The sequence below is a fragment of the Ciconia boyciana genome, chromosome 3, assembly GCF_034638445.1.
Source record: "Ciconia boyciana chromosome 3, ASM3463844v1, whole genome shotgun sequence".
Taxonomy (NCBI): Eukaryota; Metazoa; Chordata; class Aves; order Ciconiiformes; family Ciconiidae; genus Ciconia; species Ciconia boyciana.
The window spans coordinates 36,070,370-36,096,831 of NC_132936.1; the positions used below are offsets into that span (position 1 = coordinate 36,070,370).

At 40.5% G+C, this 26,462-nt stretch overlaps 1 protein-coding gene across 7 annotated transcripts in view; it reads right to left on the reverse strand.

Annotated features, from left to right (window-relative positions):
- Positions 1 to 4,028: 4,028 nt before the first annotated feature.
- FILIP1 (filamin A interacting protein 1) overlaps positions 4,029 to 26,462 on the reverse strand; it is a 110,847-nt gene continuing 88,413 nt past the window's right edge. For 6 of the 7 annotated variants that reach the window (XM_072855315.1, XM_072855314.1, XM_072855313.1 and 3 more), the window contains 2 exons: positions 20,221 to 23,026; positions 5,196 to 13,283 (listed from right to left, as the gene is read on the reverse strand). In XM_072855315.1, coding sequence (XP_072711416.1) covers positions 13,077 to 13,283; positions 20,221 to 23,026 — 3,013 coding nt within the window. In that variant the 3' untranslated portion in view covers positions 5,196 to 13,076. The other variant, XM_072855318.1, reaches the window with a different exon arrangement.

Genomic DNA, 26,462 nt, shown 5'->3' on the forward strand with positions numbered 1-26,462 from the left:
TTGTGGGCCCTACCTTTTGCTGTCATTCCCCCTAGCTAAGCCCCTTGTCCCTATTATCCCCCTTTTCTTTATTATCTTTTGTTTTCAATTACCAGCTTCAGCTATAGTAAATTCTACTTGCACAGCCTCACAGAAAATCCAGTGAGGTGCAGCCAGGGATCCCAAGGGAACAAGACTGCTTGTAAACCTGTTCTGTGAGATGGCAAGAAATTTCTCTGGCAGCAGGATAACCGAGGGGCAATATTGGGAAGTTGGGACTCTCATGCTGCGAGTTACGAGGGCTGGCAAGAAAGGGCACATTAAATTTGTGTGGGAATCTGTTCTGCAATGGTTAAACTGGGCACGGGCTCTGTCAGCTGTTGGGGAATAGCCACAGTAGTGATGCTGTGGGCCACGGTGATGGCTCGCTGAGGTAGTACTATCATTTGTATGAAATGGGCAGAAGAGCAGTGAGGCCCTTCCTAGAGGATCTTGCAGAGAGGCCCTCAGTCAAGCAAACACCGGTTGATGTGAAAGTTTTCCTTCAAAGAGTTTCAAAACAACTTGCAGGGGAGACATTTCACTTAGGGGCCAGACTAAATCCAGTCCAGGAAAACCTCAAATTATGACCGATGGAGATGAGAAGAGCCCCAGAACTTTTTTATGTGCTGATCTGCTCCATTTGTATCAAATGACATGCTAATATAGCCATAGCCACAAAAGCCCAGGATAGATCTGGGAAATGTGGAGAAAGGAGGGAACAGGAGAACTTCCTCCTTTCCACCCCAGTGGAATCAGCTGCTGTCCGATTTTGAACGGGAGAAATTTAACAAGGTGTGGCATGGTACACATCCTCGTGGCCAAGTTCTGATGCAAGGATAAGTACTGCTGTATTGACAAAGCAACTACTGATGTGAGGTGTCTGAACTAATCTCTGCTTACCATTCTGCATGATGTGAAACAGAAACGCTATTTAACGTACCATACAGATCAGATCCACTATTATTAGCCAGTTATATAGCCTCTCTCTTTTCAACTAGTTGTATCTAAGGCCATATGTTTGTCTATAAGCTTGGCCTACGCCTACACTTGCACTGTAACAGCTAGGTTAAGTAGAAGCATGAGTTTTCTTTTTATCAAAGTAATTATATCCTCAGTAGCATAACTGGATACAAAGAGGGGGTATGTCTTACTTCCATTCTTTAGAGAAATAAAGAATATCAGCATACATACTTCAATATATTGTTTTTTCTTTTTCACCAGTAAGCTAAGGTCTTGGTTGGATATTATTCCACAGTTTTACACTAAGGCAAAATCATTCATATCCAGGCAAGTGCAACCAACAAATTTCATGTTCATGAAATTTTACCATGAGGTGCTCTGTGATGTAGTGCGCTTCACATTGGTTTGTGTGCAGTTATAAGACAAATGGGTACAGGAAAAAAAAAAGAAAAATACTTATAAAAACATACATTTATAGTGTTCCTTTTTAATATGTGGAACGGCAAGCTGATTTATTAGGCATTGACTTAGCAATGAGTGATACACAGACATCTTACATAGTCAAGGCCTCAGTGTGTTACATTTATTAACCTTTAAGGCAAGGAAGAAGCAAATATGTGTCACACTACCTAAACATAAATGCTAAAATTACAAAATTTTAATCTGAAAACTGAAGTCTGATTTCAGGGATATAAAATGAGCCTTAAAATTGTACAAAAATGAATGTATTGTAGTTAATCTAAAAGACCACCAATTGGCATTCACTTTTTAATTGTATTCCGTTAAGCCCCCAAAATGGTCGTCATCTGGCACTAATCCTATCACATGGTCCACTTATTTATAGGAAAGATGTAAATAGTTAATACTTTTTAAAATAAAATCTGAAGAAATAAAACCTTATGCTGATAAAACCGCTAATAATTAGAACAGGCAAGGCAAATAAAATGCATTAACTGCCAGATAGATTATTTCAGGGAGCAAATCTACATAACTTAAAGCATTAAACATGAAGTTTTCAAATGTTATTGTCGAGAAGAAGAGAGAAAACCCAGTGATTCACAGTAGGAGGTGGAACATTCAGGGCAGTAACCTCCATTTGATATCTTGTTACCTATATTAGAGATGGTTCTACAAAACAGGCAGTTTTGTCTCCTCTTTGGTCCAGTTATGTTTCACAACGAGGCAAAAGGAAAACTCACTGGCCTTAGAGTTTTTATCTAAAAATCAAAGTATTTGAGATTTTTTTAATAGATTGAAACTTTGTATTTTATCACCTATAATTATACTAACACAGGTCTTTCAATCCTCTTTAGACAGTAAGAGATCTTTAAGAGAACAGATCTTTCACTGGTTTTCAATTGCTTAAAAGCTACTGATATCTATAGCCCAAGATAGTCTCTACATTGTCTTCGTCTGAAAGCACTTCCTAATTACTTCCTTTAAAATGACAATACTTGTAGAAATTAATCACATCTTTAGTCTATATTAATAGATTTCTTCCTGAGTGTCCCCAAAATATAGGCTACTTAAGTGGCTAATGCACTTTCTTTACTTACTTGTTTTAGATTCAAATTCAAATTAGGTAGTGTAAAAAATTGACCAGGAACATAAATGCATTGAAGACAAAATACACCCTTTGCACACGTGAGTTTTACCCTCTGGCCATTTCTGTGAAATACTTTAGCTGCTTGCCAGGTGTCAGACCAGAATTTATTATTCTACCTGCGTAAACCATTATCAGCGATGAAATAGTGTATATCACCACGGATCTTTTATAACCAGTGTTACCAGTCTCCTACTCCAAAGTGCTGCAGTTCATCAGAAATATTTTAAAATCTAAATTATTTCAAATACACCACGACTGTATTTATGCTTTAAACAAACCTTTATTTTTTTTAAGCTTAAAAACTTAATGTATTTGCAAAACCATAAATGTTTATGTATTTGTTTAGAAATTATAAAACAAAAGGGGACAACTTACACATACACTTATACTGAATTGGCTTTGTATTAAAATCTAGACAAGGAAAAATATTTTCTACTTTGGTTGGGACCTTTTAAATCTAGACTCAACTTCAGAATAAGATTTTACTTACATCTTACTCATATTTAAAAGCTGAAGTTTACTTCAGGCAAGTCACTGTCACTTTCAAATAGCCGGCAATTTCATTCCAGATGAGCTCAATGTAGTTCTGAACATGGATAGGTTTTGATTCCCAAGTAATGCTTTGAAAATAGAAGATCTGGGTCATCGCAATGTTCATTCTACTGCGCAGTAAATTTAAATGTGGCACACACTAAACTTTATTCACCTCAGCTCTTTTACTCTCTGAAAGCTGGAATTCTTCTCGCCTCATTCTAAAATATGATCTACAGACACAGCTATGTTATTGGCATACATTGTCTGCCGTAAGAAAAAAAAACCCACTCCTTGAAAAACTTGGTGTACCAGCTGAAGTATAAGATATGCCAACAAAATGACTCTTCTGCAAGGATAAGCAGCATTTATTTTGATTACTCAGTATAGCTGTATTAGCAAACTCTTTACAATGCCGATCAACTCCCAAGAAAGTTTATACAGGTCCCAGAATATCCTCCCTCTCTGCAATGTCAGCATTTCCTGCAGAACTTGTATCTAGAAGAAAAAAAACTACTCCCATAGCTGACAAGCAAACTAAACCATGAAGATCAAATTGACTACATAGCAGTGCATTATTACAGCTTGAGAAATGAACTGGCCTACTCATCTCCATGGGACACTGAGTTAATGCACTCTTTCTGGCGTCCCACAGCCTACCTCCTGCAAGCAACACCATTTTCCCTTCCAAAAAATAGTTTCTCCCAGTAGCTTCTGCAATTAAAAAATCTGCAGCATTTTAAATATGTGCCAATGACTTAGATTAAAAATAATTCATTATGAAATGTATAAGAAAAAAAGACTCCGCCTGGGTTGTATCCAGCTTTATATATAATTCATTCAAAAGTCATTTTAAGTATAGCTGCCACAGAACTCTCTGGATGCTATTTGAAAAGCTACAGCCACCAGTGTAAAACGCGCCCTTCAGCGTAAGGCAGAGTGCATGGTATCTCATTTATACAGTCCTATTAGTCCTGGAATAAATATTCTGATCGTACCAAACAGATATCTCTGCCAATGCAGTGAAAGCGCAGGGTTAGAAACCATTAAGTCATTAAGGGCTTGATGATAGATCCCTCTCTGTATCTTAACATCTGAATCAGTTTTACTACGTCCATCACTGTGATACTGCAGTGAAATACCAGTCAGAAAAAGTAACTTCCAAAGGCATACATTCTGTCCCTATAAACAAATACATATGTGAGTACTGTCAACCTTAAGAAATGAGAGTTAAAATTCAAACACTTGATTACATTTGCATAGTTGTGAAAATTTATTAGTTACAGTGTAATGAAAATCAACTTTTTTGGTACAGGCAGAAGTAAAAACATATAGAAAAAAAATCACAGCTTTAAAAACTGGCTTACATTGTTTAAAATGAGTAAATCTGGTTGTATTTCAAGGCATTGGACTTTTTAATACTTAAATTTATGCCAAACCATCACACAGTGCAAGAAATATTCTGCAATAGTACAAATTCCATACAGCAGTCTTCAGAGTATTTAGTCTCACAGAATCTCATGGTGGCAAAAAAAATGTGCTGAATATTTTTCCATTTAAACACAAAACATTATTGAAGTTAAATTTTTCCTTCTTTACATACTCTCTCTTACAAAAATATCAAATTGCAAATTTGACAGTGTATTCTACAAATAAATGCGCCATGGACAACAGGAATTGCAACTCTGGGACAGTTACTTTACAAAGTGTATTATAAAAATAAATTATATGGCAAACATCAAACAAAATCAAGCACGTGCCTTAGGCTTTGCAAATAAAAGTGAAATTCAGCTGGCAGAAAGACTGCTTCTCTCTCTCTGACTATGTACTTTCAAAATATCAGCAAGGCCCTTCATTCTTAAAGCTCTACCAAGAAAAAATATATAAAATCTAATGGAAGCGATAAATACTTCCATGAATAATCAGTAGCACAAGTGACCCTGGTGTTGATGGTAGAGAGCTTCTACAGTGATCCATCCAACTGGCAAGGAGGGTAGTGCACACAGAGAGCGTATAGTGGGGGCGGTAACTCATCTAGAGTTCATGCGTAACTGGTGAATGACGACACTCTCTAAAAGAAAAGATAGCAAAACATTTGGGTTTATGAAACTGCAAATACATTACAAGTTACTTTAAAGAAGAACAATTGCAATGGCAGTGCAAAGCATTTTTCTTCTAGAAATGTCTCACAGGGTTACTCTCACATCACTGGTTGGTAAAAACTGTCCTGGCTAATGCTACAAAGGGAAACTAAATTAGTACCAGGCTGCAACTCAGGAGCCCTTGGCTTCCACTTCAATGTCAAGACCATCACTCAGTCATCCATAGGGAAAAAGAGTAATACAGTTGAATGGATTAAACCACAGGGACACCAACGTTCCAGTCCCACACCCGAATCAGGTAGAGGAAGACTTGGAGTCGGGTCTTGTAGCCTGTCTAAGCAAATCCATCATAAATCTGCTGGCAATTCTGAAATGGGGATGAGGAAGAGGTTTTGGGTCATTTCTCATTTTTTATTTAAATTTGGCTTAGAAACCTATGCTGGTTTTATTCAGCAAGTCTGCTTTAATTTTGCTGACTTTAATGGGGACAAATTTCAGCCACAGCAAATTTATTTGCTGTGTTGCAAAGTTTTGCAAAGTTTTTGCAAAACTAAGTGTTGGCATGTCTTTGAAAGGCTGAGTTTAACTTTGCCCTGTGTGTAACATAGGAGATCCTTGATCCTGATTAATCTCTGGGCTCTGCTGAAATACTCATAACCTGGTCTTCTGTTCTTCTGTCTATATACACTGCTCTTACAGGCAACTTTCTTAATATAAGAATTTAGCTATCAATGACATTTTTCTCTGAAAAGGTGTATTTTATGCATTTCAAATAATATAACTGTACCAATGCTAACCAGAAACATACAATAATACATTTTCAGAAACAGTCATTTTCTTAATTGAAATTATTTAAGATTCCTTCCTCTCTTAATAGTCTGAAGATTTTTCAAATTTACACGACCCAAGAAATTACACTAATCATATCATTATTCCCTTTTACATTTTTATTGAATTCTGCCTTTGTCTGCTTCCTAACTAATATTTGCAAGATGTTTGATTAAGTTACATTATAAGAAGAAAGAAAAATCAGAATGTTTTCCATGTACTCTTGATGCCAGAATTTTGCCACTAGATGGCAGATTCCAGTGATGCTTTTCATACATGCTGAATCAGAAAAGCAGGGCTAAGGCAACATTTAAGAAGATATGTTAAGGCAAATGAAATAACAGAACTTCCCAAATAGAAAGTATTTCTTTTCCATATAATTCATCAATAACAAATTATTTCAACAAGATATGTATACCAGTTCTACCAAATTTGAGCAATGAATGTGAAAGAACCACAGACTACAGTAAGATTTTACCTTACAACCAGTGCTGTTCTCTAAGTTCAAGCTCTTGTAGAATATGATGTAAAAAGCTGCATTTACTTAATATCAGATTGTAACCTCAGGCGAACTCTCCCATTAACTTCAATGGGAGTCACATGAACTCTATATGAAACAATTTTTTTCTTAATATTCACTATGCACATCGTATATTAATATAGAGTTTAGATACAAAATTCTAAAACCTAAATGGGTAGCAGAAAAATATCATGCTCCTTGTAAAAGCTCAGTCACTGAATGAACAACACAACTACAGTAGGTTTCTGAATCAATCTTCCTCCTACAGACCCAATACAGCAATTATGCAGAAGAGAGTAGGAGAAACAATTAAAAGATCAAATAATTTCCACTTCTGGTATTCATTTGTTCATGCATTTCTCACACACATATATGTATGCTCTTAGTTTGTCTATCAGTTGTTTGTATTTGAAATGCTTATATATATATAGATATATATATTATACACACACATATACACACACACACTCTAGTTACTAAAAGAGGCGTCTGAGCAATTAAGCTAAAATTGTAGTAGGGCAGATTTTGTCAGAGTTCTGTTGGACCACCCTCTGTAGGAATATGATTATATCTGTAGGATATGATTACATAAATTTTTCTCAGGTTATAGATGTGAATATTTCAAGGAGCTATGAATTCTCTTAAACAAAACAATTTATTTTAATGACAGGAAAAGAAAACAAAGTTAATGTAAAACTTCTAATTCTGCTTTCAGTCCCACTGATGTAAATCAGAACTTCTCCAGGAAACACATCACTAACAGTTGGCTTATGAAAAATACCAGTTCATATAATGAAGCACATCAACTGACATTTTAACATATGAAGTTTAATTTCTTCTTACAATATATACAAACAAATAACACCAGATAATACAAAAATGTATGTACCACAGACGACGCACACCCAAGCAACAGAGGAGAATCATACATCAGTATTTCTATCTTTAAAGTCCTCCTGAAGAGAGTCTTTAAAAGTGAAGAACCATTCATACCTGAGTGATTCATACCTGACTCTCAGAGCTCATAGCTCTACATCTGAGGGTAGTTAACCCTGATTGCATCTTCCAAAAAGCCAAGTAAGACCAGCGTGTAGGGAGTAAGATTCAAAGTGAAGTTAACATCTATAATGAGAAATGTTGCATATAGTTTTGCCTGAGAAAGCTCGGGCAAAATTAAGGGAAAGAGGATAACTCACACTGACATAGGGGAGAAAAACATTCCCCTAAATGAAAACAAGTTCGAAAGATGAGCTCACAGAAACTGCTGCCAGCAAACTACAGGTTTCAAAGCGACTCAATGAAATTGGCCACCAATGTCTTATGGGAACATATAATTGGTCTGAAACTTGTCCTGACTGTTGCAGCTTATGCCAAGCACCTGAAACCCAGCAGGACAGTAGCTTACTGTCTTTAAAGACATGCTTTCCACATCTGATCAGAATTACTGAATAGTCATGTAAATACTGAGCATGTTTTAGAACATGTGTAGCATGTTTCAGGCAGTAACATATGACTTGGCATGCACTTGGCATGAATCAACATATTAACGTGACTTTAGAGATTACTCACGATGCTAATTACTATGTGCTGTAAGTGGTTTGGGGTTTAAATATGGTAACGTGCATACTCTATGGGCATATTTGGAAAAGTCACAAAGTTATTATTTTTTTTTTCAAAAATCACACTAATGGGTGTCACGAAAGGAAAAAAAGGTGGGCAAAATAAATTAAAATCTCTGTTTTTCTTCTATTCTTTACTTAGCGTGTTTACCGATCTGAGAGAAATCCCCCAGGCATTAGGGCTGAAGTTCTGTGCTCCCTCATTTTCAGTCATGCTTACTCAACTGTATTGCTCTGCTAATGACTACATTAGCAATACTCATATGTAACAGTAATTCAGGTGACGGGATCTAATCTAGGGAACACAGTGGAAAACTTATTAGGAACTAGATTTAAAATCACAGAGATCATCTGGAGAACCGAGGGAGCACCTTCTTAGTCCATGTGTGCTGCTCATGAATGGGATGGCATTTTCCCTGCTCTTCCCCCTCTCTGACACCTTACTGCTGTCCTAAGCCATATGTTCCCACTGCTGGGCTTGAGTTACCACGACTGCTTATATGGGCACACAGTCCGCCAGAACAGGGCATCTCTCCAGCTTACATTGAATCCTACCAAAAAGACAAAGATTGGTTCTCAGCCAGCTCAGTTCCTGATGAAGCACTGTAACTATTGTTATTACTCTGAGTTGAGTACATTTTGCTACTGAAACTGTTCCACTTCATTTAAAAAAAAATCAATACAGAGAAAAAGGTACGAGAGAAAGCATGAGGACGAGTCATTCTAGATGATCACCTCGGTAGAGGAAGGCTTGGTTTCTGCATTGTAATCCAGACACACAGAATACACAAGAGGCCCTGTAAATAAAGGCCCTAGTATTTTCCTATGGATTGGTGTATCAGAGTTTGATTCTTTGGTGCCTACTAAAGTCTGAGGTCTGAACAAAGCTTGTCCTTGTGGTATTTCTGACATCACTCTCTTGTGTTCATTCTTTGATGTTGTATGAAGGTGAGCTCATGCTACATTCTTCCACACAGTGGGGCACTGCTAAGGTCTTGCTCCTCTTCTCTGTCGCCCTTTTCATTAAACTGGAAGAACTTCTTATTCTGGAGACCCCTATTGCTTTGTCAGATTTGGTTGAAATTGGTTGATGTGTTCAATGTTATTCACCAACGAAGGACAGATGGAGGGACGGATGAACACAGACACTTCATCTTATAAGCCTTCTTTTCACAAAAGGCCAGGCTCAAAAGCAGCCTTTGGAACAGAGACCAGAATCCGGGGGGGATTCCCTCCTCCTAGTTCAATATCCTGACCACTCAACCACTCTCTTGTTTCTGCTCAGTGAATACTGAAGCCCTCCATGCAGAACAGCACAGCCTTTACAGGAGGGAATGAGAATGCCACCTTCTTCCCCCTCAGCTGCCTGTCAGTGCCATTGGTGAACCTGGCTGGAGCTGATGTGGGTTTGAGTCTCCTCAGATATGGTGAGAAAGGGGACCAGTCTCCTATCTTTGAAGAAAGGTTTCAATCAAAAGCTTTTTAAAATAAGCAGCACTACCCCTACATTTGTGTGGTATTTGATCTACTAAGAGGCATTCATGGTTCCACAGTCACTTTAAAACAGCCACTGGTTTCCTACGCCTGCCTTCTTTCTTTTTCTGGCCCAAGAGCCTGGAACTAAGCTATGTTAAAGCTAGCCTTTTTGCTTTTTGCCAGATTCCTTTTAGTTCAGATCAGTTCCCCAGTTAAGTTCAAACACTTGTGCCAGCTCAAGGGACAACCACATGGAAGTGAGTTCTTTCTTGGCTGGAGGTGACAAAGACAGGACTACAGCTTTTGACTCCAGCGTGGGGTTACATCCTGACTTTAAGTGACCATGAAATTGTGGCTTGACTTAAAGCCCTTAGAGGAAATAAAAGAATACCTAGATTATGGATCTCGATTAGGTTCAGAGGCTGCAGTGCTAGTTAAGTCACAACTGAAACAGTGACTAGACAAGGGCAGTGGGAGAACTTCAGGAAGATCTTCAGGAAGATCTTCAGGATGCCTCTGGGGCTTAGGCACTGTCTTTAGACTTGGTTGTCTAAATTGCCTTCTGGAGCTGACCTACTGAATGGAGAATCTTACTGTAGTCACTAAACATAACTGCCTTCAGATTCAGAAGAAATTCCAATATAATAAAGACAGTTAGGCTTCAACTTTTAAGACTTTTGAACTATAGGCTTTCTTTTTTCTTCATCTTACCCTTCTTCTACCTTTAAGAAACAAGAATCTCAGGTCAATTAAAATAGATGTTAAAAATTATGACTACAACTAAATACCTATTTTTAGCTAATGGGTAAACCAGTTGCCTGATTCCAACTCTTTAGGCTTCTGCTATGGAGCAAAAGTTCTTTTTTTGTTGTGCTGCCCCCAGGAAAAATAATAGGATCCTTGGTCTGACCTGTCTGGAATTTCTCGAGTCTGTCTTGCAAAATCCTACTGACTCTACAAGAGTAATCCCCGGCTTGTGCCCACAGTTCTGGTTCAGTTGTGCTAATTTGTGTGTCCCGGATTTCAGGTACTGTAAGGCAGGCTTGTTTCTTCGGGTGAATTAGCTTCTTAGATCTCAAGCAAAACAAATTTTTCAACCACAGGCAAACATAGAATATTGCCTTGGGTATAGCAACAGTTAACTAAGGAACTAAGTTTCTTTGAAACAAGGATCTGAAAAGGAAGGCTTAAGGCAGCTGTAGTTCATCACTGTATCAAGCCACATTAGCTTGGGGCTCATGTTCGCAATATTATTTAAATGACTGTTTTGATCTGAAGACTTGCTTCAGTGCCAGTATTTAGAGTGAATATCCAGCAAAAAGCTCTTAATAATGTGTTTTCTTCAAACATCTGCTCAAAAGTCTATGTTACAATAAGAAAAGTAAGATCTCAGCAACAATTTATTGACAAATTGAGGCTTTTAAGTGATAACAATTAGTCGAGAGGATCTGATGTATTTCTCACATAGTAACTCACATTGCTTGCTAATTCCAGTTTCCAAGTTTTATCTGAAATACTGGGAATTGAGTGTTATGAAAAATGCTACTAATACAAATCTGATTTTCAGATGTCATAGGAGCCAGAACCTTAAAATTAACAGGTATTGCAGGTGCTACACATGTAAAAATGGAAACCTACTTCTTTTCTGATGTGGCAGCAGCTTTTACACCACAGACAAAATGCCCTTCATGTGAATAAGAAAATGCCGGCTTTACGCTGGGATAATGGTCATATCTGGATCTTAAATTGGAGAGCAAAGCAAACTGCAGACTGAAGATTAAACATTGCTTGGACTGAATATAATTTTGTTGACCTTCTGTGGCAGATTCTTCCATCAAATCTCTTCTCCCAGACAGAAAGCCATTTAATATTTCACTCAGTGGTGCATTTTCTTTTCTGTGAATTGTATTTATTATTTATTGGTGGTCTTCCTGCCTTGCCTTCTGAAAGCTATTCCTAACCACTGGGTCCTTTATAGCTTACTGTGGTGGTTGAGGTATTATACAAGCTTTAAAACCCTCATTTATCAGTCTGCTTGGCTCCATTTCTTTTGGTTGTGACTTTCTTCTGTGAAAATTGATCGCTTAATGGAAATGCCCTTTAATAACTTTACTGTTATTAAATAAACAATCATAACAATCATCAGCATCCACACCATTTCCATGCTGGAACAATTCCTTAAAACATGCTTAAAAATGCAAACATATAAATGAGGAAATCACAAAGAGGGAAGGAAAAACGATGAATTGCCATGATATTGTGAGGCGGTCTGTATTTAAGACAAAATATTTCAAACAACTGAGAGTTGATAGTAACTTCCATATCAAACCCTGTCTCTTTCACTGTCTGTACCTGAGCTGCACCTTTAAATAGCAATTTCTGCCACCAGCAGTCTGTGCTGACTTCCCCTCTAAGACATAAGGATGCTTGGCAACTAAGGTTTAAATATAGCACAAGTTCATCCAACCAGGAAAACTGAAAACCTAGTGAAGTCAATGGAGTGACTTGCTTCATAGCCTTTAGTGGTCTTTGGAGCAGGCACAAATGGACTGTATTAATTTTAGCCAGATCAATGTTTCTCAAACTTTTTCTAAAGACTAAACACTTTTTGGCTTACTTGCCTTCATCTGACCCCTGAGCTGGCAGTAACCCAGTGTGTGTAAGTCAGGGACCAGGGACCTGGTTGTAAGTACTGTCTACAAGTGTTAACCCCCTCTGGAAGAAATAAGCTGCTGCTTAGCACTGCTCCTGCTGAACATTGTGCAACCTCCCTACGCCCTTGAATTTTGCAACCGCCTTGAGAAAGCAGCTCACCACTGAGAAATGCTGACTTGGATGGGCGACTCCTAGACAGAAGGTGCCCACCTCTTCTCTCTTCCCCTCCCTCGCACACCTGAGGTACTAGCTTTCATTAAAACAGGACCACAAGTGCGCTGTCTCTTGGCATTGCTTCCCTAAGCAACGTGGCATCTCAATAATGTGATCACAGGCAGGAAGGAAAGTGCCCCATGCAGTAGCGAATGTGGAAAGTGATCTGTTAAGGTGGAAGACAGTCTAGTAAAAGTGACCAAACTTCCTTCGATCTATTAAAAAGTGACTAAGTCTATCACTAGGAATTCCTGAACTAGATTAATAACGTAGTGCAGTTGCCCCATTCTCACTTCCTAGGCTGAAAATCTTCCGGCGTACAACCGCCTTTTTGATGGTTGTTTTTTTTTTTCTTTTTTAAACTTCAGTAAGAAAACAAAAGGATGTTGTTACTTCAGTAGTCGGTGCACACACTTATTAGTTTGTTGTAAGTGACAGCTGCAGGACTTCATTAGTACAGGCAAACGTGAGCAACTACACAGACAGGGGGCTGACTTCCATGGTAGCAGTAAAACCTGCAGAACATACCCCCTGAGCCACCGCCATCAGCCCTGACCCCCGCCCAGGGAGGCAGAGCTGCTGGCTGAAGATTTCTTCAGTTCTATTTTCATAGACTGAGTCTCGGCACGAGGCTCGAATTTTGTCACATTTCCTGCTCCTGGGGCTGCCACTACTGGCTTTCCTGCTTTCATACCTTTTGACACAGGAATGCGGGTGGGTGTAGGTCTCGGGGATGACCCATCCTGTCCTGTCTGCAAAAGAGAGAGACAGAGAGAAATGACATGAATGGAGGACTTTTTCTTCTCATATATGCTCGTCTTACACTTTTCATTAGTTCTTCATTTACCTCTCAAGCAACAATGTCCCAAATCACGCCTATTACCAAATCAATGTTCACGTTTAGAACCTGGCCGTAGCACATACTGCTAGAGCAGGACCAAAGGTACAAAGTTGGGATCAAACGAGTCTCCCAGAGCTGAGGTCTGGTGTTTTGGATCAAGATGTCACGAGGATGGGAATCCCTGCAAAACTCCGATTCCACAGCACAACACAGTGCAGGATGGCCTTAGAGGCTACCGAAACGCTGGCTTAGCTGTCAGACAGGTACAATATTAGCATCTTGCACAGAGACTAGCACGGGCCCCCAAAACAGTATAGCCACGTGAGGCTAATGCTGAACCTAAAGAGTAACTGCCATATTTTCACAGCTGGGGCACCATTTCTCAGCAGTATAGATACAATTGAATTTTGCTTCCCAAAGTATGCTGGGGCCACTTATTTCTGCACTGGGAAGTGCAGGGGCAGAGGGAAGTGAGAAGGGCTGGGAGAGAGACAGGGCAAAGATTTGGATTTCGTTTTCCTGTGGCTGTGGGAGGAGGGATGTGGGAGAGGGCTCCCCCTCCCTCCAAGCCCTGGCCACAGCTTGATGAACCCTGGCGAGGGTGAAGCAGGCAGCCCAGATTTCCAGAGATACCTCAAGGCAGTGTGGACATGGTTATTTTACTACCTCTGCCAGCCTGCTGCCCTGAACAACAGCCTACCAAGCACACTTATCCTCAAGTTTGGGGACTTCAGAATAAAAAAAAAAAGGCCTTGAGAATTTTTTAATGTTTTTTTCTTCTGTATGGAATCTGGTTGAGGACCCAAGGATGGGGCTGGCAGACCCAACACGATGCCTACCAGGGACCTGTGCTGTGCTGGAGCACCAGCCGGAGGCCAGGGCGGCTATCCTATAGCTTCGAAAATGGCAATCAGTACATATGTTTAGGCAACTGAATCTCACTGTGTAAACGCACAAGGAGCACTTGGATAGGACAAAAAGATTCAAAAGGGCCAACTAGTATTTTCTATCTATCTCCATTGGCCAGATAATATTGTACATACTCTGCAAGGCCAAAACTGGAAGCTACCGTTATGGACCATGACCTAAAGAAAATACTTATAACCATGACAATTCTGAAAGGAAAATGTGTTTTATCTTCTGCAGTGTGCAATACAGACACAAATGTTAACAGTGACAACTTCAGTGTCTCAGCTGAATTTCACATGTGACTTTTTTCTGTTCAGATAATGGACGATGACTTTGATCTCACAAAAGAGAACACTTTTCATAAAATCCTGGAATCCTACCTAGACCCATCTGCTAAATGACTAAAAATTCCGCAACTTATAACATGTAAGCAAAATAAAACTAAACTGCTGGAAGAGATTGGATTAGGGGATCACGTCGACTGCAACATGCATTTGTACTTTTACTTAAAAATGCTCTTAAAAAATGCTCCACTAAGCAGCCTTTTTCTCTTGAAGGATTTCCAGCCAGTAGCATCAGAGCCTTCTGTCTGCATCCTGAGTACTCAAAGGAAAACCATTCCTTAATCTTCTAAGAACAGTTCAAAACCGCATGTGTACACACAAAAAAAAATCACAATTGGAAAACTTGAATGCTGTCTGCTTGGCAGGAAGGAAGCCATTTTCAATAACTAAAAGCAACATTTACAATAGCAGTCTAAAGGCTAATATGGAACTCACATGTAGATGTCAAAACAAGTTAGGCCCATACAATTCTGTAGGGCAAAACATGCAAATGCATTCCATCAGCCTTGGAAAATATGTCAACATCCCAGGGAACCCAAATGACAAACATCTTGTACTCCCTGAAAGAGCTCCACAGTGTGTAAACATGAGGCAATCAAATGAAGTAGCTGGAATCTCAGGCATTTCTTCAGCTTTATTCACATGTAAATTATTAACTAAGAATTTGGGCGCTTTCAAGTTACTCATTTCAAGCCTAAATCACTCAAAAGCACTTTGAAAGGAACTCTAACTTGCTTTAAATTTCTTAGTTGCCTTCCTTACAGCATACTAACGTGTTGATCGTATGGAAGCTAATGCCTGCTTCACATGCAGCTGCAAAAGCATTTTGTGTTTGCTAAGTGAAATGGCACAAAGGTGGCTCTTCAGCAAGCAGTCCTCTTTGGTGAGAGTGACGGGGTAAGCAAGCAGAGGACACTCTCCGGTAGGTGTCTGTAGTGCCTGTGGCAGAGAACCCACACGACTGTCTGTCTCTTGGTCATTTCTTCCAAGAGCCAAGCTCTAAGCAATTTCCTCCAGCCCTGTTTGTCTGGAGGCTGCTGTCTTTTGGTTGATACAGGAATGCAGCTCCAACCAGAAACCAACTCTTACGCAGCCAGCACAGAGCGCCCAAGATGCAGCCCCGTGGGACGGAGAGTGACGCTGGCTGGCTCTGAGCTGGCAGTACGTCGTCGTGCTGGAACAGCACAGGGGGCCAGAGCGGGGTTAGTAAGTACATTACTGAGTGTGAGATAAATACATGCAGCCGCTAAGCTGGTTAGGTCGATAATCACTGCTCACTGCAGACACTGAGGTGGTTGCAGTAAGGTTGGACAGTCCCCTTAAAGGAAGAAAAGCAATTTGCATGTACAGAACATTTAGCATGTTTTAGTGTTTTATAACACTATCCTGCTTAGTGCATTTTATTGACACACACAAAGAGTGCTTTCACGCACACATTTACTTTTGGAATATTTTCATAACAAAGGTGCTTTTTCAGCACTTGTTCTCAATCAGGTCAGGGACCAGCTTGCCCTGGACAGAAATGGTTCTGTTCAGTGGTTGACACAGGTGTCTAGTGCAATTTGAGATGCCCTGGGCTACTCAAGCTATCTGCACAGGGCTGGTAGATAAGACAGAGGACCCAAGGAGACCTGCAGCCTCTGATAAAGCAGCTGGAAGTTAGGTAGGCTACTTGACAGCACTTAAAATGACACTAAAGAAGTATGTTTAGGCAATTGAATCCTGAAAGGGTAGGACTGGAGATCTAGTCAATACAGTCAGTGGAGCCCAGCAGGCAATTCAGCTCACACTGAAGCTAGCAGCATCTCAGCTGAATCACCCTCCAGTCTCCACAGAGCCAGCATACAGGGCTCAGTGCTGACAAGGGGACTGATGACTAGGGACTGACTCAGTTGCCGGCACTGAGGCATCTATCTTGTGCCATCTGAGGTATCCCATCAGCTTCCACTGCAGAAAGGTACAGGTCTGGGTTATACCTACCAGCCTCATGCATGTGTCTCAACTACCATAGGGCATGCAGATAGCACCAAGCATCTCTATACCGGCAAGTGAGCTGACCCCTGGATCTCTAGTAACTCTAACGGAAGCTTAGAGCATATATGGGACACCTACAAAGAGCTAAATTTAGATGCCAATGTCAAACTAAATGCTGCCCAAATGAAAGTAGCCTTATAGCTGCTTTAACGTGTGCCCAGTTAGCTCTGGCACCCAACAGCCTTTCAGCTGTGCCTTGCTGCCTCGGTCACAGGACGCTCTGCATGGTTGGTGCCGTGCCACTACGCTGGCCCTGCTGCAGCTGGGATTCCCTCTGCTCCCTGCAGATTTGCATGTCACTGGATTCACTCTGTACCCTGGCAGCGTAAACAGCCAGTGCTGGATGCCAGTCTTGTAGGAGGTGGGGAGCACAGGGGTGAAGTGGTTACAGGACTGACACCCCTCCTGGTAGCCAAAGAAAATCCAAATTCACCAGCAATCCCACAGCCAAATGTAAGGCCTAAATCAAAAAATAGGATTATAGGCTAGGGTAGCCCAAGTATTTTCCTGGGAGTGGGTTTGACTCTGATCAAGCTAAGGAGGACCAAAACCCATTTTTTCCACTTCTATGGTAATTACCCAAATCCATAGGCTATCATATAGAAGGCAGTTATCAGCTTAGGGTTTGGTTCTTTTTTTTAATCAAAATGGCAATGGTTCTGTGTTAAATGCTGAATTCAATCCAACTGGTCTAACAGTCTCCATCACATCAGCACTGGGATCCAGGATGCACCAAAGCTCCTGCCGTGGAGACCCCTGTGGGACTGGACTATGGTGGGTGGCAGCGCTGGTGTGACGAGGCCAGCTGCTCAGCTGGCCAGCCCTGGGCTTGTGCAGCAGGCAGAACACAAAGTGCCTCCAAAACATTTGGGTCCAGCAAGTTCAGGTGCCAGTGGAGACGCAATCACTGACCGGTGCCTTTTTTCATTGATCGTTTTGGTTAAATCCTCAAAAACTTCCCAAATTCTCCTTTAGGTGCCTGTGTCTTTCTTTGGATGAGGGTCTCATTCTATCTAAATGAAAACTCTTGCAGACTCAGAACAGGACTTGGATCAGGGGAATATAAATCTCTAGCTACTCTAGAGTGCATGGCAGTGTAAATCAACACAGCCATAACACCCCTTAATCCATGGGATTCATGGGATTCAAAAATCATCATGATCCATCATGAAACCACGGTCTCTGGTTTTGGACTGACATATGCAGGGAGACACCACAGCTCAGGCTGAAACTGTAAAAGTACCGTGTGTGCACCTGAAAATTAACTTCAGCTGCAGTACTGAAGCTAACTCTATAAATTCAAATTGGAAGAAGAGTTAAATGTTTTCCAATATGAAAACAGTAACTGCAAATTTGTTATAGCAACAGATGAGAGCTAGTAACTTTAGGATTATTTTCCCCTTTGTAGTTTGGCACTGCATTAGTACATTGTACAGAGCATCTTGTATGAGGAGAACCAAGAATAATATTAAAACCAGTGAGGTAAGAAAACAGTTTTGTATCAGTTTGTCTTCTTTGATTTTATGAACTTAAACAGTCAAAATTATATCAATGTTGGTTTCTTCTAGGGTTACTGAGTAAATGATTACAACTTGTGTTTTTCTGACTAGGGGTATTGAAATGTGTAAAGTAGTCATTTGCAAAACAGATGGTGAATATACAACTTCTGGTTTTTTTCAGGGGGTTAGGGAGGAAAAGGCACATTTGGGCTTGTTCAGAGTTCCCTTTTCATCCGACTAGGGACCTTAAAAAACAAAGGAAAGCATAAGATAAAGTAAATCTTATGGTTGAACTAGTCTCCTTACATTCCAAATCAGGGAGGATGAAGTGAAGAAAGAAGCCACTTTTTAGCCAGATGAAAACAAAACAGAAAAGTTTTGTCTGCCACGGTTCAGTGCATCATCACAGTAGAGGCAGACATCTAGTAAAAAAGAATGAGGAACTCTTAAAAAAAAAGTTTTCCAAGCTTCTGAGAGACAAAGGAGTTTGTAAATGAATTAATTCAAGACTTTTTAAAAAATGAAGAGTTGCCTCTAGTATGTAGGAAAACACTGAACAGTAAAGTATCTACAGTACATTATGTATGTGGGGAGAGAGAGGCACGCACGTGCAGTTCCAAACAGATCTGTATGACGAAGGCAAGTTTTCTTAAGTCAGAGGGCTTAAATGGGAATGGCAGCCTCTCTCCAAAAGTGTGGAAGTGTATCTTAAATACACTTTGACACTTCAGCTTGGAAAGAGATGGCTGAAGAGGCATGTTGTAGGGGTCCGCAGACTCCTGAGCAGCACAGACAAATGAACAGGGGATGACTATTCAGTATTTGTCAAGATACAAGAAAGAGGCTGTAACCAATGAAGGTATTGCATAAAAGGTATCAAACAAAAGAGCATTTTTCCCAGAGCCCACAACTGAATTCACTGCCCCCTGATGTTGTGGAAACAACAGTATAAATGAGTTCAAAAAGCAATTAGAAGAATAAATAGAAGAAAACTCCGCCACGGTCTGTTAAACACAAAGATGTGGCTACAGGCCCCGGTTCAGAAAGAAATACCCACCTATTGCCAAAAAACTGGGAACAGACGCTGAAGGAAACATTACTGTGTGTTTACCCACTTAAAATAATCTTCTCCTAAGCATCTGCTGCAGGCTCTGTCTAGCTAAATAAGCTTTTGGACTAATGCAGTACTGCTGGTTTTCTATTTTGGTTAAATTCTTCTTTCCCAGGGTATTTCCAACTAAAGCAATGCAAAACCATGTCCAATAATAAACCTGGGGGGAGGAGTATCAATAAGTATTGTCCAAGATGTTTAAAGACAGAGGGAGAGGTGCTTTAAGTATGAAAAAGAAGCCAGGGTACCACCACAGAGGCACAGAGAGAAAGCATCAAAAACTATGTTAGAGGAAGCACTATTGTAATACAGCACTTATAGAAATTAAGAATTTCAGAGGAACAGAAAGAGCTTTACTATTCACTGGCTGAAAGAGGCTTGGAGCTGTAAGCAATGATACCATGTCTGCCTATTTATTCCTTTGGAGTTCAGTATTATAGCAGATATTAATTGAATTATAACTACAATGGGATTATATCAAAGAAATACCAGCCTGCATGATCAGACTCTAAAGACCTGCCAGCTGGGCCAAAAATCATTACGAGTATTTTAAGTCAGAAATTGCACTCACCAAAAATAAAAATAGTTTCCTCCTCTGTCATCTCTGTCATTCTTTGGCCCTCTCTGTCTCTCACTTGCAATTTTACCATGGATTGCCATTATGAAATTAACTTTAAAGGAACTTTGAAAGGACTTCCTTTGAAAGTTACTCCTTTGGGAGACAATGCCAAAAGTATACCAGCGTCCAACACTGGTACAAAAATATATGAATCAGGCAAATTCTGATCTTATAGTTAAGCTCATATCTGAAACAAATGTAGGGAAGTCAAGAGTTTCTCCTCACCCCACCCATTTTCCCTGCTGGTGTCTCAAACCCAAACTATGGTTGCCCTTCTCCATTGCCCTTCTCCTTCCCATAAAGACTACATCATGAGATTAGTGGCTGCTTACCACTGATTGTGTTCCTCGGGTGGAAGACGTTGTAACAGGCGTTATAGTGATAGTACTTGTCACCTTGCTTGCTGCAGGTCGCGAGGACAGGTTGTTCCGGGGCGATCGAAGGACGGTACCGGTCACAACTTCTTTCTCTGCTGCTATGTTCACCGGTCTGACTGTTATCACAGGACTCGCACCATCAGGTGCAGCACTGGGAGAGCGTTTAAACTGGGAACCTAAGTGGATGTGGATTTTGTTGTCTTCTGTCGTAATAATGTTGGCATTGGCATTGTACTTGCGGATTGGAGTTGGGACGGTTTGTTTTTCCGGTGTTACTTTGAAGACAGCCCTTCCCATGGTCATATCTTGTGTTTGCGGAGAGACAGAGATTTCTGCCGGTGCTGCGGATGTTGATACTGTCATAATCTGAATTGGCGATGCAGGTCTGTCAGTGAAGGGTGCTCTCCCTCCCTCTGGGGACTTTTCCCTGGAGAATGTTGTTATAGTGACTGGAGACATAGAACGATCTGGGCCCATGGGACTTTCACTGCCTTTTCCTTTTTGTGGCATAACATTTGGAGAGGGAATGATTGTTATCCGTGGCTTCTGATTTCCCAAAGTAGGAATGACAGTGGTACTTGAAAAAAATTCCTCTGAGGTTGGACTGGTTATCTCCAAAGTAGCTGTGCTGTTCTCGTGGTCTGGTGTCACCCGAATATGAAGAGGTTGCCCCTGCTTTGGTGAAAGGACAACCTCCCCGGGATGCGCTGGATTACCATGGGTTCGGGCTCCTTTATCAGGAGTTGCCTGAGCCCCAGTTTCCCTCTTTCTCATCCATGGTATCCAAGATTTCCTCATTGCAAGTTCATTTGCTGCTGGAGGATATCTCTCGAGCACTGAAGAACGCTCCATGGGTTTTTTCAGACCTACCTGTCGCAGATTGCTCATGATGTGATTCTCCTCCTGGAAGGATTTCCTTATAAACACTGCTGGAGTTTCTTCTTCTGCTGCTTCACTGCTTACAGCATCTGTTTGCACACCAGTGGACGTCACAGGAACATCAACCATTCTTCGTCCATTGATGCTGGGCCTCAGAGCACGGCTGTAACGCTTAGAAAGCTCCAGCTCTCTTGTTAGGTTCAGAACTTCCTGCCCCATGCTCTTGTTTTTATTTTCTTCTTCCATAAACCTTTGCTGCAGAACCGAATAATCGACTTGGAGCTGAGAAAGCTGATCTTCTTTGTTCATCAGCTCATGGATTTTTTCCTTAAGAGCTTGAACTTCTGCTTTCAGATCTCTGCTTTTGGCCTCTTCCAGACGAAACCTGTGCCTCAGCTCTGCCTCCTGACTCACTGCTTCACCTTTTTCTATTGCTTTGGTTTTGGCAATCTGGAGTTTCATCTCCTCCAGCTGTTGAGAAAGAAAGTTAGCTTTATCCTGCTCAGTCCTAAATTTCTGCTCTAGCTGATCATATTCATCTTCTGTCTTCATCAAATCTCCTTCAACCACTTCCAATTGTTTGAGACGTTTTTTCAGTCTTTCAATTTCAACGGTAAGTTCTTTAATCTTGTTGTCCTCATGACAACCATGCTCTGGTCCTTTCCTGGTTCGACCTCTTGTAATTTCTCTTTCTACTTCCTCCATACCATCAATTCTTTTCTTTAACAGGTCAACTCTACAGCTTAGTTCAGAGGATTTTTCTTCTTCACTTCTCAGTTTGCCAATTAACTCATCCCTTTCCTTTGTCAAACTAGACACTTTTTCCTCCATTTCAGATTTCAGTTTCAAAAATTTCTTACTTTCTTCTATCAGTTTCTCTGTTACATCCATAACTTTCCCTTGTTCAACTTTAAAATTCTTGTTTAGACCCTCAACCTTTTTTTCCTCCTGTTTTATTTTTTCCATCATATTTTTTCGTTCATCAACCAACATTACAGTAAATGACTTCAGCTTTGTAAGGTCATCTTTTAAGCTTATTTCAGCCTTTTCCAACTTGCTTTCTGATGCTTCAAGGTCTTTCACTCGAGTCTTCACCATTTCCAACTCATTTATCAAATCCTTAGTCAAATTCTTTTCTTTCTCCAAGTTTAAGTATAGCTGGGTGCATTCAGACTTACTTTTACTGAAAGCCTCTTCCAGCTTCTCTAGTTCTGACATTCTTTTCTGCAATTTTTCCACTTCAAGTTTCAACTCTTTGCTATGGTGCTCCTCCTCTTGCAGTTTATTTTTCAGCTCTTTACACTGGGATTCGGTTTTTGTGATCTCTTCATCTTTCCCCTCCATTTCAAGCACACGCTTGCGGAGGTTTTCCACTTCTGCCATTAAGCTAGAGTTCCCACATTCCCCTTTTGCTATTTTATCTCTTAGTTCTTGAAGTTCCTCCTCAGCTTTCTGAAGATTTTTGTTAGTTTCTTCTAGCTCCTCTATTCTGCGAGTCAACCCCACTAGCTTAAGCCTTAGGTGTCTATTATGTGACTCTTGATTAGCCAGTTTAGCAGTCATCTCCTCATGTTCTTGAGAAAATGATGATGTTTTGTGTTCAAGTTCTGCCTCTAACTTCATTAGTTTTTGTCCATCTTCTTTTGCTTTTGCACTAATAATTTTAAGCTTTTCTTCTTCCTCCTTTAGTTTTTGGTTTAAGTCCTGTATTTTCTGGCTTTGTTGACCAAGTTGTTCAATATGCATTTGTCTTTCATCCACCAGCATGAGTGCAAATGATTTGAGCTTGACTAGTTCTTCTCTTAGTTTATTGAGTCTCTTTGTATGTTCCTTCTCCTTTCGGGCTTGATAGATCTTCTCCTGCTCAAGGAGTTTCTTCAACCTGAAACAAGTTAGAAGAGATGCATTAAACTAAAAAATATATATATAAAAATAGGTGTATTTATCCATTTTTTTAAATCACCTTCATTTTATCAATTTTTTTTTCATTAATAACCTAGGAGGTAGTCTTTCAAGAAATAACTACCTACTACAGTTACATTCCCAAACCAAACATTTTAAATTACAAAAGTGTGCTGGTTTTGGCTGGGATAGAGTTAATTTTCTTCATAGTAGCTAGTATGGGGCTATGTTTGGGATTTGTGCTGAAAACAGTGTTGATAACACAGGGGTGTTTTCGTTATTGCTGAGCAGTGCTTACACACAGTCAAGGCCTTTTCTGCTTCTCACCCCACCCCACCAGCGAGTAGGTTGGGGGTGCACAAGAAGTTGGGAGGGGACACAGCTGGGACAGCTGACCCCAACTGACCAAAGGGCTATTCCATACCATATGACGTCATGCTCAGTATAGAAAGCTGGGGGAAGAAGAAAGAAGGGGAGGGATGTTCGGAGTGATGGCGTTTGTCTTCCCAAGTAACTGTTACGCGTGATGGAGCCCTGCTTTCCTGGAGATGGCTGAACACCTGCCTGCCCATGGAAAGGAGTGAATGAATTCCTTGCTTTGCTTTGCTTGCGCGCGTGGATTTTGCTTTCCCTATTAAACTGTCTTTATCTCAACCCATGAGTTTTCTGACTTTTACCCTTCTGATTCTCTTCCCCATCCCACCAGGGGGGAGTGAGCGAGCAGCTATGTGGGGCTTAGTTGCTGGCTGAGGTTAAACCACAACAAAAAGTTAACTGAAAACTATATAAAATCATCTAGAAATCTGAAAAGCAGTGAAATGTTATACATGTATAGATAACAAATACATCAGGTTTTAATCCCTTTACATTTATTTCTCTGTTAGGATGATGTTGGTAAAAGTATATAATATCCCAACAGGACAGGTATATCGACTCACCAATCCATTTATACCAAACTTGTTTTACAAGGTGGATTCCTCCTTATGTCTTGCATACACAAAAATGTGTAAAGTAAGATAAAAAATGAAAACTAATTGCTATATGCAGCCATACATAAATGGATCAATCCTGGTTATAAATAAACCAGCAGGACAGAAGATTACATTAGCACACAACTGATAACCATCTGGGCATCACAGGCATAAGAAATTAGCAGGAAGATAAATTTGCCAGCACAGTGACTTATGTTAAAAAGTTTCTTCTTCCAGGCACATTTCCATTTACAACAGTAGATTTTGTTGACTGCAAGGGTCAGACTAATCAAACCTTTGGCTACAGCTAACCTCAGCTGGAAAATGCTCTGCTTTATATAGTCTGCAAAGCTGTATTTTCAGACAATATAAAATCTCGCGATACACAAATTAGGTGTATCCTCAGAAAGATAATAAAGATCCACATTTTCCAGCCTTTCCCATGCAACATTTCAATGGAGAAATTATTAGTAATACAAGTATTTTGTATCTGTGTGATTTATATTCAGGATACGTTGACATCAGCACAGGAAGTTCCTGCACATATTGTAAGCACAGATTTATGAGGATGGTGATCCTCAACAGACAAAGAGGTACAGATAACACAGGGATATATCCCCTACTAATGGAAAAGCCTTATTGTAAAAGCAGCAATAAGACTTAGAAAAGACACAGGTATGCACGCTGAATTTACTGTGAAATTACATGTTTTTCAAGCCACTGTCAAAGTACCTGCAACTCGCATATCCCCTATCAAGACACGTGTGATGATTCAAATCCACCTGCTTTGCTCACCCTGTGTCTGAAGCTTTTCAACTTCTTTGTAGCAGAGATACACAGTGAAGTGATCATAGCAGAGCAATTTACCACCTGCTAACTAACTTGCAATAACTGGAACATCCGTATCTTAGCAAAGATCGACTTTTATCAGTATTTTTATCTTAAATGCTGGACTGTAGATGGTAGTGGGTGAAGCACAGATATACATTCCTCTCTGCTGCCCCAGCAATGAAGTGGTGCAAAGAGCTCCGGGGCACAATGTCGTACACAAGGGATGTCTCCCGGAGCCCTCACCTGAACTCTAAACTCATAACAACAGCCATATTAACTTGGTCCTCCAGCAACTCTTAATGTTTCACTCCTTGCTCCTCGGGGACCAGAACGAACAGGAACTGGAAAGAAAAGCTATAAGAAAAGAGAAGGAAGTCAGAAAGCAGAACACAGGATGCAGTAGGTAGGGAAGGAGAAGGCTGAAGAATGCATTTGAAAACAAGAGTCGGATAGGATGTGGGAGTAAGAGAATACTAGGAACCAGCAGGAGAGAGAAAAACAAACAAACCTTACAGCCAACCTTGCTGGGTCACAGATTATTCTCAAAAAAATCTCTTTAGTTTTGGCAGCTCTTTGGAAAGGACTGAAAAGGCGTGCTGGTGGATGCCTCATTATGGGTCAAGTTAGAATGTCAAAAGGTAAAAAAAGAGCCGCTGCCACTCACAAAGCATGCACTTTTCACACTGAAGAAGGAACTTTATTAGCATGCAATATATTCCCTGCCTGCTCTATCACACTGCTTCATGCAAAAGTTTCTGCCAAGAACTTTCCCTCATCTCCCCCAGGCTACATTTTTAAAGAAACAGTATGCATCCTTCCACAAAATATTATTTGCCGTAACAGAACAGTGTGCCCTAACCTGGTGGTGCTCTAAATGACCCATCTCCCAAAGTCATGAACATATATATGAGAATATGAGATCTTCAAAACAGAGAACATTTCCAGCCTCCCTTGTCCCACAGGAAAATTTTAAGGTGACCCCTATAAATTCAAAAAAGACAGCATTTTGTTTTCTTTTTAACAATCTTGCCACTTGAAAGCCTATCTAGAGATGCTCAGGAAACTGCCTATGATTTTGAATTCCTAGGCTGTTCATAAAGGGCATGTGTGATTTTCACCCAGCAGTTGCTACAGGTGGTACACGGCAGCCAGGCTGCTAAGCAGAGTGCAAAACAATTCATTGGCCCCGCATGGCCCCACGATTACCTGAGAGTCTACAGGGGAACACTGCCAAGAAAGCCACTAAAAAAACCCCAAATATCTGTTAAACTAAGTCAAAGAAATGCCAGGGATGAGACCGAGCAACAGGAGAAGAAAGCACATGAGCACTGTCACTGCCTTGCTGTACCTAGCAGGAGAGCTAGCAGTGGGGAGTAACTGGCCTGGCCCCTCTGGGAAAGCAAAAATAAAGCACTGTAACTGTGCCAATATGTGGAGATGAATTTGCTAACGTGTCCGTGCTGAACAAGGTAGGAAACACTGTGCAGCATTTTATCCTGCCTCAGCTTTTACATGGTGAAACTAGACTGCCTAAGATTTGACAAGTGAACTTTCAAATGAACAGAAGATGCTTGACAATACTTCTGTTTTCCATGTCCAGGGCAACGGCTTCTA